General features: G+C 35.4%; 1 protein-coding gene across 4 annotated transcripts in view; it reads left to right on the plus strand.

The window, feature by feature from the left end:
• The window catches only part of NBEAL1 (neurobeachin like 1), a 189,735-nt gene that overhangs the window by 127,165 nt on the left and 42,295 nt on the right, over window positions 1-20,275 (plus strand). For all 4 annotated transcript variants that reach the window (XM_004378242.2, XM_023733009.1, XM_023733007.1 and 1 more), the window contains exons 33-37: window positions 5,099-5,256; window positions 7,602-7,726; window positions 11,525-11,651; window positions 17,232-17,380; window positions 18,010-18,143. In XM_004378242.2, coding sequence (XP_004378299.2) covers window positions 5,099-5,256; window positions 7,602-7,726; window positions 11,525-11,651; window positions 17,232-17,380; window positions 18,010-18,143 — 693 coding nt within the window. The remainder of the gene's footprint in view (window positions 1-5,098; window positions 5,257-7,601; window positions 7,727-11,524; window positions 11,652-17,231; window positions 17,381-18,009; window positions 18,144-20,275) is intronic.

The raw sequence follows: 20,275 nt of genomic DNA on the forward strand, positions 1-20,275 counted from the left end.
CAGAAAATACAAGAGGCATGAACACTCCCCAACTCATATTACGACCCATATTACACTCATACCAAAACCATACAAAGACAGTACAAAAAAACTATAGACCAGTATTCTTCAGGAATACAGGTGCAAACCAAATCCAGCAAATTAAAAAAAAAAAAAGATACATCACATCCAAATGAAGTTTACCCTGGCAATGCAAGGCTAGTTTAAAAAAATCGGTCAATATGATGGGCCACATTAGTAGACTAATCAAGAAAAATTACATGATCACATCAATAGATGCCGAAAAAGCGTTTGACAAAATTCAGCATCTGTTCATGAAAGTTCTCAGCACACTAGGGATAGGAGAGAACTACCTTAACATCTACAAAAATCCTACAACTGACTTCATATTGAAAGATGAAAAACTGAATACTTTCTTCCTAAGATCGGGAACTAGGCAAGGATGTCCATTCTCACTGCTCCAAGTCAATATTGTACTGTAAGTCCTAGCAAATGCAATAAAAGTACAAAAAGAAATAAAAGACATTCACATTGGAAAGGAAGAAATAAAACTATCCCTGTTTGGGAAAGTCAGCACAACTGGATTAACCAAAGCTAAGAAGTTTCCTGAATACAGCCAAACACTTGGAAGGACAGAGTAGCAGGGGCGGGGATCTGGGGACCATGGTTTCAGGGGACATCTAGGTCAGTTGGCATAACAAAGCTTATTAAGAAAGTGTTCTGCATCCCACTTTGGTGAGTGGCATCTGGGGTCTTAAAAGCTAGTGAGTGACCATCTAAGATGCATCAATTGGTCCCAGCCCACCTAGAGCAAAGGAGGATGAATAACACTAAAGACACAAGGAAAGTATTAGCCCAAGAGACAGAAAAGGCCACATAAATCAGAGACTTCATTAGCCTGTGACCAGAAGAACTAGATGGTGCCCAGCTACCACCAATGACTGCTCTGACAGGGAAAACAACAGAGAGTCCCTGACGGAGCAGGAGAAAAGTGGGGTGCAGAACTCAAATTCTAGTAAAAACACCAGACTTAATGGTTTGATTGAGACTGAGGGACCCTTGAAGACATGGTCCCTGACTCTCTGTTAGCCCAAAACTAAAACCATTCCCGAGGCCAACTCTTCAGACAAAGATTAGACTGGACTATGGGACATAAATTGATACTCATGAAGAGTGTGCTTCTTAGCTCAAGTAGATACATGAGACTAAATGGGTAGCTCCTGTCGGAGGTGAGATGAGAAGGAAGAGAGGGTCAGGAGCTGGTTGAATGGACATGGGAAATCTGGGGTGGAGAGGAGGAGTATGCTGTCATAGTATAGGGAGAGCAACTACGGTCACATAACAATGTATGTATAAATCTTTGTATGAGAGACTAACTTGAATTGTAAGTAAAGCACAACAATAAATTTAAAAAAAAAAACTGGTTTGCAGACAATGTGATTAACTACATTTCAAATCCTAAGGAATCTACAAAGAAACCCCTAGAACTAGTAAGTGAGTTTAGAAGGTTGCAGGACACAAGAGCAGTACACCACATTCAGTCATATTTTGATACAGTAGCAATGAATAATAGGAAACTGAAGTTTTAAAAGAAATATTATTTACAATAGCTCTAAAAAGAATGAAATATTTAGGTATCTAATGAAATATATATGGGAGGTGTATGCTAAAAACTATGAAACAATGATGAAATGAAGATATAAATAAGTGGAGAGATACTATTCATGGGCTGGAAGACTCAATAGTCTTAAGTCATTTTAAGATGTTAGTTCTTCCCAAATTAATCTGAAGAGTTAATGCAATCTCAATCAGAGCACTAGGAGTATTGTTTGTACGTATGGACAAGCTGATTCTAAAATTTGTATGGAAAGACAAAGGAATTAGAATAGCCAAAACAATTTTGGAAAAGAACAAAATTGAAGGACTTAGGCTACACAATTTTAAGATGCATTATAAAGCTACACTTGTCAAAACAGTGTGATACTGGAAAAGAATATACATATAGACCAATGGAATAGAATAGAAGATCCAGAAATAGAGATACACAAATATGGTTAAGTGATATTTGACAGAGGTGCAACAGTAATTCAATGAAGAATGGACAATATTTTTAACAAATTCTGCTGGAATAATTGGATATCCATGTACTTTTAGAAAAAAAGAACCTTGGCTTATGCTTCACACTGTATATAGAAATTAACTTAAAATGGGTCATAGACTTAAATTATGGGGCCTGGGTGGTGCGGTGGTTAAGAGCTCAGCAGCTAACCAAGGGGTCAGCAGTTTGAGTCTACCAGTCACTCCTTGGAAACCCCATGGGGCAGTTCTACTCTGTCCTATAGAGTCACAGTCGACTCGAAGGCAAGGAGTTTGGTTTTTTTTTTTCCTTGGGTTTAGACTTAAATTAGTCTTAAAAGTAAAATATAAAACGATAAAAGTAAAATGTAAAACAATAAATCTTCTCGAAGAAATCATAGGATAAAAATCTTCATGACATTGGATTAAGCAAAGAGTTCTTAGACACCAAAAGCATGATCCATAAGAGAAAACATGGATAAATTGGACTTCATCATAATTAAAAACTTTAGTCTTTGAGCAGGACACTGTTAAAGCATAGACAAGCCATGGGCTGGAGAAAGTATTTGCAAATCACATATCAGACAAAGAACATGTGTCCAAAATATATAAAGAACTGTCAAAACTCCACAATGAGCAAACAAGCACCCCAATTTTTAAAAAATGGAAAATTCAAATTTAAATTGAGAATGAGATTTTATTACATACCTGTTAGAATGTCTAAAATAAAAAATACTAATAACATCAAATGGGAAAACCTGTAGAACTCACTTTCCCAAGAATAATTATGTAAGTTAAAAGACAATGGAATGAATGACTCATATTGATATTCATATATTAGGAATTATACATTCATTCACTCACTTTTTTTCTGTCAATCAAATATGTATTGTGGAAGAGTGTTTTGGAGGAGAGTTGTGGTATATCAGGGGATCCACAAATACTAAAGAATTATTTTCCAATAAAGTTATGTAACATCTATTTAACCACTATTAATATTTTGATATGTATCTTTCTTGTATCTTTATGTATATATTTGGTTAAACCAAAATAGGACAATTTCATTCGCTACTTACTTTCTTAACTTAAACTGTATTGTGAACATCTTCCCATGCATTATATGACTGCATAGTATTCCATCTTATTATTTAAATTTATTTTCCATTGTTGGACCTAATTTACCAGTTTTTTCTTTTATTGTAAATAGTATTGAACATCTTTATGGTCATATCTTTATGGTTATCCAGGATGAATTTCCTAGGATAAATGGAATTACTGGTAGGTAACCCTTATGGTAAATAAAGTTCCACCAATTTATATTCCCAACAACACTTTCTCTGTAACTTCACTGTTAAATTTTACTTTAAAAACCTCATGTAAGAATATCCTTATATGCTTGAACTTTGAAGAGTGTCAAATTGATGTTAAAGTATCACGGAGATGTCTTGACTGCCTCAATTTTCTCAGCAGTGATCTGTTTTAAGTATTTGATAACACTGTGTCCCAAATAATTTATTTCCTACAAGTCCAGTAATAATTATAACAACTATAATAATAACAACTACTATTTATTGAGAGCATACTATTTTCCTGACCCTGTACTAAGCCCTCTACGTCTTAATCTTTATGATGCCAATTATTGTGAACCTCATTTTACCAATGAGGACACTGAACCTCCAGAGAGTTAAGTAGCTAAGATTTATATCCAGGTCTAACTACACACTGCTGTACTGTCGAAAATTGTTCCATCTATGTCTTAACTGTTTTTTTCCATTGTAATTCACTGTTGATTTGTTTGAAACAAATTAATACTGTCATTTTAGTTCCTAATATATGAATATCAGTATGAGTTAAATAAGGTGGTCTCACCACTTGTCCCTTTGAAAACTATGAAACTTTAATTTCAGAGCTTGAAGTTGTATCTTGGTAGAAACTAGTACCAGAGTCTGTTTTATCCTGAAAACTGAAATAAGATCAGTATGTGACTTGATTTGCTAGCTAGTATGCTATTCAGGCAGTAGTTCAAGGGATGAAATTTTTCATTGTGGGAGATTTGCCTGTATAGATTTCTTTTGTTTCTGGCATTTTCTTTAGAACCATCAGTAGCAGTGTGGAACGTGATTACTCTTCCTTCTACTTCCTTTAAACTTGGGTCTTATTCCAGATGCCTCATAAGCCAAAAGATCCCAAGGGAAAAATCATTTCACTTGACAGTAGGAGTTAATTCTAAGTTTAAAAATCCTATGTTGAGGTACCTTCAGGTTTTGAGGTTCTTCACATGTTTATTGTTGGTTAAATTTTTTTTTAAAATATATATGTATATATGTGTGTATGTGTGTGTGTGTGTATATATATATGTGTGTATATATATATGTATATATATATATATATATATATATGGAAACCCTGGTGACGTAGTGGTTAAGTATCCGGCTGCTAACCAAAAGGTTGGCAGTTCATATCCACCAGGTGCTCCTTGGAAACCCTATGGGGCAGCTCCACCCTGGTGTACTATGTTGAGGTGCCTTCAGGTTTTGAGGTTCTTCACATGTTTATTGTTGGTTAAGTATATATATACGTACATATATACATATATATACCAGAGTCCTAGTGGCGTGGTGATTAAGAGCTTGGCTGCTAACCCAAAGGTCAGTATTGCGAATCCACCAGCCGCTCCTTAAAACCCCATGGGGGCAGTTCTATTCTGTCCTACAGGGTCGCTATGAGCCGGAATTGACGGCAGTGGGTACAGTGTATGTATATATGTGTATGTGTATATATATATATATATGTATATATATATGTATATTTATATATATATATACACACACATACATACGTAGATATAGATATATGATAGCTAGAATCATAATGCTTTATCAAAGAAAATTATTCTAATTGAACAAGAAAAGCCTGTTGAATACCAGCTTTCTCATATTGTATTGGGTCAGTTTTTCAAAATTAAGGCATTAAAACTTTATATATGAGATTCAGTGCTATTATTTATTGCTGTTTCTTTCAGGAATCATTTGTGGAGCCATTTAACCGAAAAGCACGCCAGGAGAACCTGAGGTATAATAATATGCTTAAACAACTTAACAGCCAATGGTTAGCCACTCTGAGACACTGGAAGGCAATACAGCTCTATCTTACATGTGAAAGGGGACCTTGGGCTGAAAGGTAGGAGTCTATAATTTATTAATTACCTTTTCCATTTAGAACTCTGGTCTAGAACTTTCTGAGCCAATGGCTCCTTCACTCTAATTTTTCTTTAGTTTATGAAGGAATGGTTTTAGTTAATATCATTTTCTTTTTGTGAATTATAGGTCTGGGATGTTTAGAGGTTTGTGTGTATATGTGTTTCATCATGCAGTTATATCCATTTCTTTTACTCTGTGGTAGGCAGTTTATTGAACTTGAGACTCTAACCTTTGAACCACTGTTTTTCTGCCTTCCTGATACCAACACTTTGATATTATTGATATTATTTGTTAATGATATTATATGTTTTAATATCTTACAATTTATTTAAATGATCTTAAGGTCACTTAAGTTTTGCTGAATTATCTTTTTTTAAGCCTTTTTTAAAAATTGTGGTATAATACACATAACATGAAATTTGTTGTTTTGACCATTTTGAGATGTATACTTCAGTGGCATTAAGTACATTCACTTTAAGCTAAATGGTTGTGGAGTCATCACCGTTGTCCAGCTTCAGAAGTTTTTCATCACTTCAGAAGGAAACCCCGAACCAATTCAGTAGTCACCTACCAGACCCCTCTCCCCCAGCCCTTGAGCTTTAGGTGAAAGTTTACAGAGCAGATTAGTTTCTCATTAAACAGTTGATACACAAATTGTTTTGTGACATTGGTTGCCAACCCTGCAATGTGTCAACACTCTCCCCTTTTCCACCCCAGGTTCCCTGTTTCCGTTCGTCCAGTTTTCCTGTCCCTTCCTGCATTCTCATCTTTGCTTTGGGGCTGGCGTGCCCATTAGTCGCGTATACATGATTGAACTACGAAGCACGTTCCTCATGGGTGTTATTGTTTGCCCTATGGACGTGTCTAATCTTTGGCTGAAGGGTGAACCTCAGGAGTGATGTCAGTACTGAGTTCTAAGTGTGTCCGGGGGCCAGTACCACATTTTATTTATCCATTTATCAGTTAATGAATATTTGGTTTGTTTCCATCTTTTGGCTATTGTGAATGGTGCTGCTGTGAACATTTGTGTATAAGTGTTTGTTTTTTTAATTCTTTGGGTATATAGCTAGGAATGGAATTGTTGGGTCATATGGTAATTCTTTGTTAAACTAGGTATCTCATTAGGGTTTTGATTTGCATTTCCCTAATGACTAATGATTTTTAGAACTTTTTCATATGCTTGTTGAGCCACTTGCATACAGGCAGTTCCCATGTTATGAACGTCTGGTTTACATACAACCTGTAGTTATGAAACAGCCCCTGTAAAGCCTATTATATTAAAAACATGAGGTACATACAATTGTTTGTAATAACAAAGGGTGCTTGCTACTTTGTGACACGCATCAAAACATTATTATTATTACTATGTTATTAAAGATGTTTTAGTGTATCTGGAAGTGTTTCCTTCATTTTTTTTATGCATAGAAAGGTACACTGTATGCTATATACTAAGACAGACATTTGACTAGCTGACGTTAGATACGAACCTACCTAACTGTTCCAGGTTATGTACAGATTTGATTTAAAGACAGACTTAGGAATGGAATTCGTTCATCAGCTGGGGACTGCCTGTATCTTCTTTGGAGAAATGTCAATTCAGGTCCTTTGCCTGCTTTTTTAATTGGTTTTTTTTTTTTTTTTTTGTTATTGAGTTGTAGCAGTTCTTTATATATTCTGAATAATGGACCCTTTTCAGATATGTAATTTGCAAGTATATTCTCCCATTTTGTAGGTTGCCTCTCACTTTCTTGATAGTGTCTTTTGATGCACAAGTTTTTAATTTTGATGAAGTTCAGTTTACCTATGGTTTCTGTTGTTGCTGTGCTTCTTTTTGGTGTCATGAAGATTTACTCTTATGTTTTCTAAGATTTTTATAGTTTTAGCTTTTATACTTAGGTCTTTGGTCCATTTGAAGTTATCTTCATATGTAGTAAAGGTTATTGTTTTATTTTGAAAACTGTATTTGGAAATACAAACTCATTGGTATAACTAGTTAAGCGCTTCCACTTTTCAATATAGGAGTAAAAAGGTATCAAGCTATAAATCTTAGTTCTGTTACCTATAAAGCAGATGACATCTTGGGCAAATAATTTAACCTTTCTCAGCTTCAGATTCCTCATCTGTAAACTACAGTTGTACATACTCACTTTGATTTTTCTCTCAGGGTTGTTTGGTTCAAATCAGATAATGAATGTGATAGTTTTTTTAATAAAATAGTAGTAAACAAATATAAAGTACCTAGAACTTTTTACGTTATGTCAGTCAACCAGTGCTTTGTAACTTTAAGCTAAATAGTTTTAATTGTTTACTTATGAATATTTGTAGGAAACAGAATCCAATTCACTGGAAACTAGCTAACGTAGAAAATTATTCCCGCATGAGACTTAAATTGGTGCCGAATTATAACTTCAGAACCCATGAGGAAGCTAGTGCCTTGAGAGATAATCTGGGTGAGTTCCAATGACTGTTTAATTAATTGTTGAACATACTGAGGGTGTTGATGGGGTTGATTATTGTTATTTTTATTTATTAATTGCGTACGAAGAAAGGGTGACATTTTACAGTTGACGTTTAAATGGTTGTATGTGTTCAATAGGCACCCTGGTGGCACAGTGGTTAAGTGCTCAGCTGCTAACTAAAAGGTCGGCAGTTCTAACCCGACAGTCACTCCACGAGAGAAAGATGTGGCAGTCTCCTTCCGTAAAGATTACAGCCTAGGAAGCCCTGTGTGGCAGTTCTGCTCTGTCGTATCAGGTTGTTATGAGTCAGAATTGACAGCAATGGGTTATACTATAGACGCTATGGTACTTTGTGTTCAGTGACTAGGTTTTAGATGAAATAGCTAGCAATTTTTAAATCTTACTTTTTAAAATTGTCTTAATATACTGGCCGGTATAGCTGATGCCATAAAATAAAAAGGGACATGATGCTTGCCGTTTAGGATCTTAGATGTTAAAATAAATCAGAGTAAGTGATATTCCTTAATGAAAATACCGTCTCTGCCCATGATACAAACAGTTACACTAAGTGTATTGTATATAGGAACAGCCTGTCACATTCAGCTTCTCTTTCCTGTGAGTGTACATACCCTGTGACTGTTATACTTTCTCCACTCCCTGTCCTTATCACTCAGAAGACACCTTTTCCGTGAATAACTTCAACCTAGTAGCTGTTTAAGGAGTTACGTTTTCTAATTTTTTCTTCACTTTTGCCAAGAAATCCCACCCCAGGAAATTCCCTCTTCCTCTCCTTTGCACCTCTTTCCACATGCACACAGACATAATTTTATGTCCCTTTTTGGTCTTAGTCGTTTAAAGCCTAGGAAAACAATGTCCTTTCTTTCTTACTTTTCGTATCTCAGTTTTTCTTTTTACCTATTTAAGAAAATTACCCCAATTATAATGGTTATAATAACACTGTACAGAAGGAAAAAATCCATGCATTTCAAAGTGAAATTACTACTAATAAAAAAAAAAGGGCATCCCTCTTTAAAACTGTTGATGTTCCCTTAGATATGGTTCAGAATTAACTGCAAAATGTTTCACTTATTCCTTATTTCTGTCTATATGAGTATTTTTATTAGCTGCCAGAATTCATGATGTTATTTTTTAAAATATGTTTTTATTTTGGTTTGTTTCAGCTACCCCAGTACTACTTTGTAAGCATCTCATTGCAAATGTATAGAATAGTGTTCACGTTATAGGCTAATCTACAAACTTAACCATTTTTTGGAATATTATTTTTGATGGAATATCCATTGTGAATTTCAAGCAACTGACTTGTGAATTGTCTTTTGGAACACACCACTTGTAAATTAGGGATTTGGAATAGCCAAAAACAAAGTTATCATATGTATATTCTTGAATGTATCATTAAAACTATTTGGTTAAAAATTTTTGTTTTGCCCATGCCTTTTCATTAGACATACTGTTTGCTAATTGCCAAGTGTAAAAACTTATTTTCAGTCTTCACACTGCTTCCATTGTCTCTAAAGCATTTGAAGCCCCTTAAATATATATTTTATATCTGCTGCTTAACCTCTTTACTTTTCTTCTCAATTCTTAGTCTTGTTTTCTAGAACCTTTTTCTTGTTTACCTTTTGAATGATGGTGTTCCTAGATCCATGCCTAAACCTCTTGCCTTTTACCTTTGTATATGCTCTTCCTGGTGATCTCATGGCTTCACCACCTTGTATGTAATGAAGCTTTCCAGTCTGTATTCCTAATATTAACCTGCCTTCTGAACTCTAGACCAAGGTTTCAAACTGCCTACTGGGATATACTTGACTCTTCCATAGAGGCCTGCATATAAAATGTATGAAACTGAATTCGTTCTCTTTTCCCATACTTTTTACTCTAGATTCTGCTTGTATTGTATCTTGTAGTTGACAGTGTCTGTATCTTATAGTTGTTCAAATTAGAAACATTAGTGTTATCCATTAGTCTGTCCTCTTCTCTCTTAATCCTTCCTACATGACAGCTCTTCAGGCACAGTGTCCGGCTGATGCTGCCTCTTACATATCTTTTGAATATTTTTTCTTGTTTTTGTTCCCTTTTTATTATCTTGGCTTGGCTTATGCTACAATAGTTTCCCTACTGTCCTCTTTGCCTACAGTCCTTCCCATCCTCAGTTCATTCATCAATCATCCATCAGATTTTCAACTTAAAATCTTAATGGAGTTGTGTCATTCATTTACATAGTGAATTATATGTATCAGATTATCTAGACTTCTTTCTTTCCAGTTTTTATTGAATTCTTATGTGTTTTGCTTAATTAAATGTTTAACAATAAAATTGTGTTTTAAGTTAGACCAAATGAAAAGCCATGTTCAGTAGAAGTAGTTACTTGTTCTAGGGAAAGTGTGAACCAGTACTTCCCAATGTAGAGGAAGGTCTGATCAAGGCAAATTTACATAGAATAATTCAACTGTATGTTAGGTTAATTCATTTCATATGTCTGAGCAGTGATACCATTTGAGGAGTTAAGGGAGAGGACAATGTAGCATTTAAACTTAGTCACTTTGTCATCTTTATAGTGTTTGTTATTTAGTATCAACTATTTTTATTTCCCATAATTGAAATGTCTTTATTCATATTTAAATATATAAATATTCTCCACTCCTACCTATAAACTATGTAAATTTGTATTACTGTTCTTCTCATGTCATTCAGATAAATGAGGTGAATGTATGATAATAGCTACCATTTGTTTTATACTTAATGTGTGCCAAGTACTTCATGTATATTACCTTTCATATATATAATAATTCTGTGATATATTCTCCATTTCAAAGATAAGAAACATAGGTTGAGGAGGGCCATATGGCAAATAAATGGCAGAACAGAATTTGAAACTAGGTTTGCCACTTACAGCCCATATTCATTTCTTACACCATCCTGCCGTTTTAGAAAATGTTTAGCTTATAAAACGCATTGCATGTATATATATATGTATGCATGTGCGTATCTATCTATACGGAGCCTCTGTGGCATAGTAGTCGACTGCTCTGTTGCTAACTGAAAGGTCAGCGATTTGAACTCACCCAACTGTTTCTCAGGAGAAAGACGTGACAGTCTACTTTTGTAAAGATTTGCAGCCTTGGAAGCTACGGGGCAGTTCTACTCTGTCCTATATAGAGTCACTATGAGTCAGAATCAACTCAATGGCATTGGGTTTGGTTTTGTTTTGTTTTTTTTATATGTATATCAGAATCAATCTGTTAAACTCCGTGTGCTCCAGAAAGGAACACCTCAGGTCTTGGTCTATGTATTATCTTCCAGTTAAAGATGATTTGTCGTGTTGCTATTTCATAGTGTTTCTGTGATAAAAATGTACAATAAAAGTGGTTCTATTATATTAATAAAATCAGAATAATTCGTCTTTGCCTTAGTTTTTGGCATTAGAACTTAATATGATTAACGAGAGTACTTCACCTATTTCAGAAAAACAAATAATACCATTATTAAAACTAGACGTCATAGTTTAAAAACATTTATTCCTTTTACTACATGTACTGTAATTTTAAAAGTCACCATCAAGCATCATAAATTATTCTAAGTCATGTTTCAAAACTTTTCTATAGTAAGTTATTTTACTTTTTTATCTTAGAAAAATTTCAAGACAAGTACCTCTTTAATTTATAATACACATATTAGTTTTATGATATAATTAACATTAAGAAATTATGGTAGGGCTGTAATATAATTTTCTCTTACTTTGTGTTTAATAAATACTTTGTGTTTAAACAGGTATCCAACACTCACAGCCTTCCAGTGATTCATTGCTTTTGGAAGTAGTAAAACAAGTAAAAGTTAATGATATGGAAGAGGATAAATTAGACCTTCCTGAAGACGACATAACAGCCAGAGTAAATATGTATGTATAAGTATTTGAAAGAATTTAAAATAATTTGTTCTGAGACATGAGATTGTGAAATTGTAGAAGATACTTGCTTAAAATTCTAGTACTATGTATTTCCAAGGTTCAACAGTTAATGCTAAATGAGCTGTTAGGAGTCTTATCAGTATTAACTGAGATTATTGAGAAAGGCTTCTTAGAAGTGTGGTAACTTGGAGCCGGACCTTGAAATTAGAAAATATTTTAAACTGAATGGTAATGAAAAGACAATATACAAAATTTGTTTAGATGGAAATGTACAGCATTAAGTATGAACTCTTAAATAAGCAGAAGAAAGGAAATTATAAAGACAAAAGCAGAAATTCATGTAAGAGAAAACCCAAAAACAGAAAGGTAAATGAAAAAGAAAAAAGTTATTAAAAATTAATCAGACAAATAACAAACATAAGCCCCTACCAAGACTGACCAGGAAAAAAAGACAACATAAATTACTATTACCAGCAGGGACGGATTAACCAGTAAACAAGGTATGCATGAGCTTAATTGAATTTATTTACTAATCTGTGATGCACAGTTTCACATGAATTTCACATCATTGATGTGGTGAAAAACGGATGAAATTGTGTACTATAGATTAGTAAGCAAGCATAAGTAAGCCTGTGTGTACCTTGATTATTGGGTAATTCATCCCTGATTCCCAAGAATGAAAGGAAAATATCACTGCAAATATTAAAATGATTGTAAAGGAATACCAATGACAACTTTATGCCAATAAGTTTGACAACTTGAATGAGATTGACAAATTCCTTAAAAGACACAAATTACCAATGCTTCCTCAAGAAGAAATAGATAACTTGAATAACTTTATATCTATTTTTACAATTTTAATTTATAGTTTTAAAACTGCCCCTAAGTAAATATAAAATGGATATCCATTTCTTCATCTCTCTTTTGTGCTATTATTGTCATAACTTATACATTTATATACATTATAAACCCAGTAAAAGTTTAATACAAGGGAATCATAATAAGTGTAATTGCAGATTTTTCATCAGAAACAACAGAGTCCAAATGACGGTGGGATGACATAGTCAGAATGATGAAGGAAAAAAACTGTTGTCCTAGGCATCTAGTGCTACTCTAACAAAAATACCACAAGTGGATGGCTTTAACAAAGAGAAATTTATTTTTCTCACAGTCTAGTAGGCTACAAGTCCAAATTCAGGGCATCAGCTCCAGGGGAAGGCTCTGTTCCAGGGGAAGGCTCTGGAGGAAGGTCCTCATCATCATCAGTCTTCCCTTGGTCTGGGAGCATCTCAGCGCAGGAACCTCAGGTCCAAAGGATGCGCTCTGCTTCCGGCACTGCTTTCTTGGTGGTGTGAGGTCCCCAGCTCCCTGCTTGCTTCCCTTTTATCTCTTATAAGATAAAAGGTGGTGCAGGCCACACCCCGGGGAAACTCCCTTGACATTGGATCAGGGATGCAACTTTAATAAGGGTATTACAATCCCACTCTAATCTTCTTTAACATAAAATTACAATCACAAAATGGAAGATAACCACACAATACTGGGAATCATGGCCCAGCGAAATTGATACACATATTTTTGGAGGGACATAATTCAATCCAAATGACAGTGGGATGACATAGTCAAAAAGATGAAGGAAAAAAACTGTCAACCAAGAATTGTATATCCAGCAAAACTATCCTTCAAAATGAAGTCAGTGGTGCTGGGGCAACTGGATATCCACATGCAAAAGAATGAATTTGACCCTGTTAAGGATTGAATTGTGTCCCTCAAAAATGTGTATTTTAAATCCTAACCTCTATGCCTGTGCTTATAATCCTATTTGGGAATGGGTTGTCTTTGTTATGTTAATGCAGCAGGATTAGGTTAGGGTGTGTTTTGAGTCAGTCTCTTGTAAGAAATTAAAGTAGATTAAGCAAGCAGAGATGGGGGAAGATAGATGCCATGCCACATGGAAATCTCCAAGGAACCAGGAAACAGAAGGTGAAGAGATGAGGACTTTCCCCCAATACCAACAGAGAGAGATCCTTCCCCTAGAGCTCGCAGCCTAAGTTCAGACTTCTAGCTTCCTAAACTGTGAGCAGATAAATTTCTGTTTATTAAAGCCATCCACTTGTGGTATTTCTTTTATAGCAGCACTTGTTAATTGAGACAGATCCCTGCCTCACACCATATACAAAATTTAACGCAAAGTGGATCAAAGGCCTAACTCTAAAAGCTAAAACTACAAAAATCTTAGAAGAATACATATGACTAAATCTGCATGACTCTGGATTTGGCAGTGGTTTCTTAGATATGACACCAAACGCATAAGGAAGAGAAATGCCAAGCCACATGAAGTTTGCCCAGCGGCAGAAGCTCAAAAGAGACAAAGACTTTTCTCCACAGCCAACACAGAGAGAAAGCATTCCCCTAGAGCCAGCACCCTGAATTTGGACATCTAGTCTCCTAAATTGTGAGAAAATTAATTTCTGTTTGTTAAAGCCACCCGTTTATGGCATTTCTGTTATAGCAATCCTGGCTAACTAAAACAGAATTTGGTACCGGAAGAATGGGGTGCTGCTGTAACAGATACCTAAAATATGAAAGTGGTTTGGGAATTGAGTTATGGATAGAGGCTGGAAGTTTTTGAGGTGCCTAATAGTAAAAGCCTAGATTGCCTTGAAGAGACTATTAGTAGAATTATGGACGTAAAAGACAATTCTGGTGACTGCTCAGAAGGAAGTGAGGAGAGCTATAGAGAAAGTTTCTGTTGTCTTAGAGAATACATATGGCACCAGCAACAAAATGTTGCTAGAAATGTGGATGTTAAATGGACTTTTGGTGAGGCTCTAAAAGAAAATGAAGAACATGTGATTGGAGGAATGGTGATGCTTTTTGTGCAGTGGTAAAGAATTTGTCTGAATTACGTTCAAATGTTTGGTGGAAGGTAGAACTTGTAAGTGATGAACTTTGGTATCTGACTGAAATTTCTAAGCAAGATCTTAAAGGGGCCACATGGTTTCTCCTTGCTGCTTATAGTAAAATGTGAGAGGAAAGAGATGGACTTAAAAATGAACTGTGCAAAATAAAAACAAAACTTAAAGATGTGGAAAATTCTGTCACACAAACTAAGGACACATGTCCTAGAATTTTCACCAAGGACATTGCTGCACAAACTTTTTTGTTAAAGATATTAAGATATAAAGACTGATGGATCTAACCAGCTACCACAGCAGAAAACCCATCATCTTAGACTAAAGGGGACAGAGAAAGAATGAAAGGAGAGAACGTTGTCTGCCTTTTGGAATTCTCCAGGCAGAAAACAGGCCAAAGGAGCTACATCTGTTGTCCTCCAAGAAAAGAAAAGAACCATTCCTGGAGCAACTTGGAGGTCAGCAGAACTGTTGGAAGGAGCATGGCAGGCTGAGGTGCCTCAGTCTCAAAGGGTAGGGTTTCAAAGGGTGGGGCCATGGACTCCTGGATCTCAAAGGGTGGGGCTACAGCCTCCTAGATTTCAAAGAGGGTGGGGCTGCTGTTCAGATGTACCGGGGTATGGGGATGCTGCCCAAAGCAGAGGGGGTATGGCTGCCATGCCCAAGGGGCAGGAGAATGGGGCCTGCTGAATCTGAGGAGGTGGGGTCACCAGTCAGATGTACTAGGAAAATGGGGCTGCCCAAAGCCAAGGGAGCAGAGTTGCTGTCCCAGTAGACTTGGAAGGCAAAGCTGAAGCCCAGGACCGAGGGGCATCCACCCAGAATCCAGACAGCATGGCCAACACCCAGAGTCTGGAGGAGGGGGCCATAGCCCAGGTAGTCTCAGAGAACATAGGATTATTTTCAAGCCTGGAGAGCTAATATAAAAATTTCTACTGGGTTTTGGACTTGCTGGTGTCCTGTTGTACAGGTTTCTCCCATTTGTAATATCTACCTTGTGCGTGTTCCACTGTTGTTTTTTGGAATCAAATAGCTTGTAATCTAGATTTCACAGGTTCACAGATGAAGAGGAATTTTGCCCCAAGATGGAATACTCCTAAAGTCTCATCCATATTTGATTTAGATGATTCAGAAGATGAGATTTTGGACTTAGAGTGGATTTAAGCCTTTTGAGATGATATGATGGGGTGAATGAATGTGTTTTGCATGTGGCAAGGGTATGAATTTTGGGGGGCCAAAGGGTGAAATGTTATGAGTTGAATTGTGTCTCCGAAAAATATATGTTTTAAATTCTAACCACTATGCCTGTGGTTATAATCCCATTTGGGAATGGTGTTGTCTTTGTTATATTAATGAGATAAGATTAGTCTAGGGTGTATCTTGAGTCAGTCTCTTCTGAGATATAAAAGAGATTTAAAAAGTGAGCAGAGCAGAGATGTGGGAAGAGATATGCCAAGCCACGTGAAGATCACCCAGCAGAAGCTCAAAAGAGATAAGGATCTTTTTCCAGAGCTGACAGAAAGAGAAAGCCTTCCGCTGGAGGTGGCACTCTGAATCGGACTTCTAGCCTCCTAAACTGTGAGAAAATAAATTTGTTTGTTAAAGCCACCCATTTTGGGTATTTTGTTATAGCAGCACTAGATAACTAAGACAGCAACCAAAGGAAAAAAATTAGAAAAATTAGACTTCATCAAAATTAAAAACTTTTGTGCATCAGAAGACATCATCAAGAAAGTAAAAAGACAGCCCACTCAATGGGAAAAAATATTTGCAAGTCATATATCTGATAAGGGTCTACATTCAGAATTTATTTAAAAAATCTTAAAATTCAACAATGGAAAGACAGATAACCCAGTTAAAAAATCAGTAAAGGCCCTGAATAGACATTTCTCCAAAGAAGACATTAATAGGCCAGTAACCAAACCTATTGCCATTGAGTCAATTCCGACTCATAGTGACCCTGTAGGTCAGAGTAAAACTGCCCCATAGTGTTTCCAAGGTTGTAAATCTTTCCAGAAGCAGACTGCCACATCTTTCTTCCACAGAGCAGCTGGTAAGTTCTGTGGACCTTTTGGTTAGCAACAAAACGATTAAACCACTGCACCACCCTGGCTCCCTAAAATGCCAATAAGCATATGAAAAGATGTTCCAGTTACATTGTCAGGGGGTTGCTATGATGGTGATGTACTAGTTTCAGTTGCTGTTCAAAATTTTCTTTTACAATTTTAAGAGTCATGGTTAGTACTTTAATAATTATTTATACAGTACCATTAATAATGCAGCCTTTTATTCACGGATTCAGATATTTCCTGGGTTAAACCATGTCTCCCAAAATATAGCTAAAATGACATCACTAGTGCTGCTGCATGTTTGACCTGTCCTCTGGCAGTATTACTTAAGTTTCAATTATATTTTGTATTAATGGATCATATACAATTAAAATGTACTGCCTATTATTTTTAATGAAACAAAACCATTGTGTAATAAAAACTATTTGGACTATATATATAGTAGACTATTTCTTGTAGGTAATTCAAGTACCTGTTCTTTCTTGGGTAATTATTTTATAGATGTGATATTTATTTGAATATGATATTCTTTCCATTTAAATGAAATATGATATTGGGTGTTTTTTGTCTGTTGTTTGTTTTTACAGTGATGAGAAAGAAGAACAAGATCAAAAAGAAAAATTGGTGTTGACAGAAGACTGTGAACTCATTACAATAATTGATGTAATTCCTGGCAGATTTGAAATCACTACTCAACATATTTACTTCTATGATGGCAGTGTTGAAAAAGAAGATGGTGAGTAGTTCTGGGAGAATAATTTCTGTTGTTCAGTAATTAACTATCCACTTTATCAGTCATGAATGAGAAGAAGAAAATAGTAAGACAGAACTGTGACATTGTAGTCTGTCATGTAAAAGGAGAAATGGAAACTCAGTATGGGGTTAAATTTGTCATTCAACAATGTGTTGAAGGGAATTCTTTTCTTTTTATTATTAATGTTCTTTAAAAGGTTTGACCTGAGGGAATTGCTATAAACCTAGGATATGAAATACAGTCTTAATTTTATCATACGTTTGCATGCATACTTATTTTATAGGCTTCTCACCTACTCCTTTATGTCATAATGAAAGGATAATTAAATCTAAGATACTAGCATAAAGAGAAAAGGAAAAATATTTCTAAGATATAATATTCAGAATTATTTTCTATTCTCTTGGGAAGGCAGTAGGACAGCTATAGAATGTTTTTTTAGGAGTTATAAAAGAAACACAATTCAAAAGTCCAGTAAATTTAGCAAATGGCTTTTATGACATAGAAATTCTTTTTCTTTAAGTGCTACTTTCGTCAGGATTTAGGAAATATTTTCTGCATAGCACAAGTAACTTTATATGGCACCTCCGTCACAAGATTTCTTCCGTTTTCAGGAGCAGGTTTTGATTTCAAGTGGCCTCACTCCCAAGTTCGAGAGATTCACCTGCGGCGTTACAACTTAAGGAGATCAGCCCTTGAGATTTTTCATGTCGACCAATCCAACTACTTTCTCAATTTCAAAAAAGAGGTGTGTTAGACGCTACCTTTTTGGAAGCCCTGAAGTATTAGCTTGAAATGCTTTCCTAGCTAGTGAACTCTGATGGAACTTTGGATTGTACTCTTTGATCAGGTCAAAATATTAGATGAAAAAAATATATACTTTGAGGTCTCAGCATTATATGAATTTTTGTTGAGATTTGTTTATATTTGAGTACTGGAAGGGCAGTTGTCAGTTCTTATATACATGGGTAGATAAAGAAATTGTAGCATATTGAGTGTCAGCCTGTTGAGTACCTTACAGTATCTGATTATGATATAACATGCAATATATATGATATGACTGGATTTATGGAAATAGATTTGGTTCAAATTCAGCAATAATGAGATCTATTTCTTCTAAGAATACAATAAATTTTTAAATAATTTCAGAGCTTAATCTGAAGCCAGATTTCCTGGGTTCAAGCACCAATTCTACCACTAGTTGTGTAACCTTAGGGCAGATTACTTAGGAGCTTCCTTTACGTGGGGTCAGACTTACATGATTGTCTGATGGCACTCCCCATCTTGCCTGGCTCCCTATTTTCTCTTATCTCCCTAATAAAGTCCTTGCATGTTCATTCTGTCATGATGTTTAAGATTAACTCAGACAATAAGTTTCTGCTCATCTGTAGGACCTGGGTTCACTCAAGAAATAATTTGATTCAGACGTTTTAAGAGTATTTTTCTGTTTTTACAGAACAGATACCTCTGTACTATTAAAAATAGATTTTCCCCATAGGAAAATACAAAGCATGTCTTTTTTTAGAAAGCTGTGTCATGTAATTACGAAGTCTGTACCTGCTGAATACTGTATATTGTATAGTATACTTTTTTTTTAAATTATTTTATTGTGTTTTAGGTGAGAGTTTAGATAACAAATTAGGTTCCCATTTAGCAGTGTTTATACAAATCGGTCCATAACATTGGTTACATTTTTCACAGTGTGTCAACATTCTAATATTTTTTCATTCTGTTTGTTCTGTTTCCATTAATCTAGCTTCCCTGGCCCTCCTTAGCTTCTCATCTTTGTTTTAGAGTAAATGTTGACTGTTTGGTCTTGTGTAGTTGATTATTTAAGGGAGCACAGTACTCACAGGTGATAGATATTGTTTATTTTATAAGTAATTCTGTTATTTGGATGAAAGATGACCGCCAGCAGTGGCTTCAGTTCCAACTTCAAAGCATATCTTAGGGCTGTTAGTCTCAGGTGTTCCCCTAGTCTCTATCAGTCAGTAAGTCTGGCCTTTTTTAGGAGTTTGACTTTTGTTCTGCATTTTTCTCCCTTTCTGTCTAATTATGTTCCTGGTCAGAATGGTTAGTAGTGGTAGCTGGGCACCATCTAGTTCTCCCGGTCTCAGGCTAGATGAGTAGCCTATGGTTTTTAAAGCATATTTGTATAAAATACCTAATCTTCATAATAACCCTCAGATTAGATAGGGGTAATTATATCACTCCTTTTTTCATAGATGAGGAAACTGAAGTTCAAAGGTGAATCTCATTACTTTACATTTATATGTTGTTGTTGTTAGGTGCTGTCGAGTTGGTTCCGATTCACAGCGACCCAATGTACAACAGAACGAAACACTGCCTAGTCTTACTCCATCCTCACAATCTTTGCTATGCTTAAGCCCATTGTTGCAGCCACTTTGTCATTTATATAGCTCTGAATGATTCAGAGCACTATAAGGATAAAGATTCTTAGGTTTAATTTACAAATGAGACTCAGTAAATTAAATGATTTGTCAATGTGATTAGTAAATGATGTGACTAAATTTGAAGTAGACTTAAACAATTTTCTCATTCAGAGTCTAATGATTATAATGTTCTCAAAAAATACGTGGCTTGATTCCACCAAGTCTAGTATAGTAGTTAAAACCATAATCCACTGTTTATGTGAAATGTCCAGAATACGCAAATGCATAGAGACAGAAAGTATATCAGTGGTTACCAGGGGATGGGAGGGAGGGGAAATTGGGAAGTGACTGCTAATGTGTATGAGATTTCTTTTTGGGATGATGAAAATGTTCTAAAATTGTGGTAATACTTCTATAACTATGTGAATATACTAAAAGCCATTGTATTGTATACTTTAAAAGGGTGAATTTTATGGTATATGAATTA

The sequence above is a fragment of the Trichechus manatus genome, unplaced genomic scaffold (genome assembly GCF_000243295.1).
Source record: "Trichechus manatus latirostris isolate Lorelei unplaced genomic scaffold, TriManLat1.0 scaffold00056, whole genome shotgun sequence".
NCBI lineage: Eukaryota > Metazoa > Chordata > Mammalia > Sirenia > Trichechidae > Trichechus > Trichechus manatus.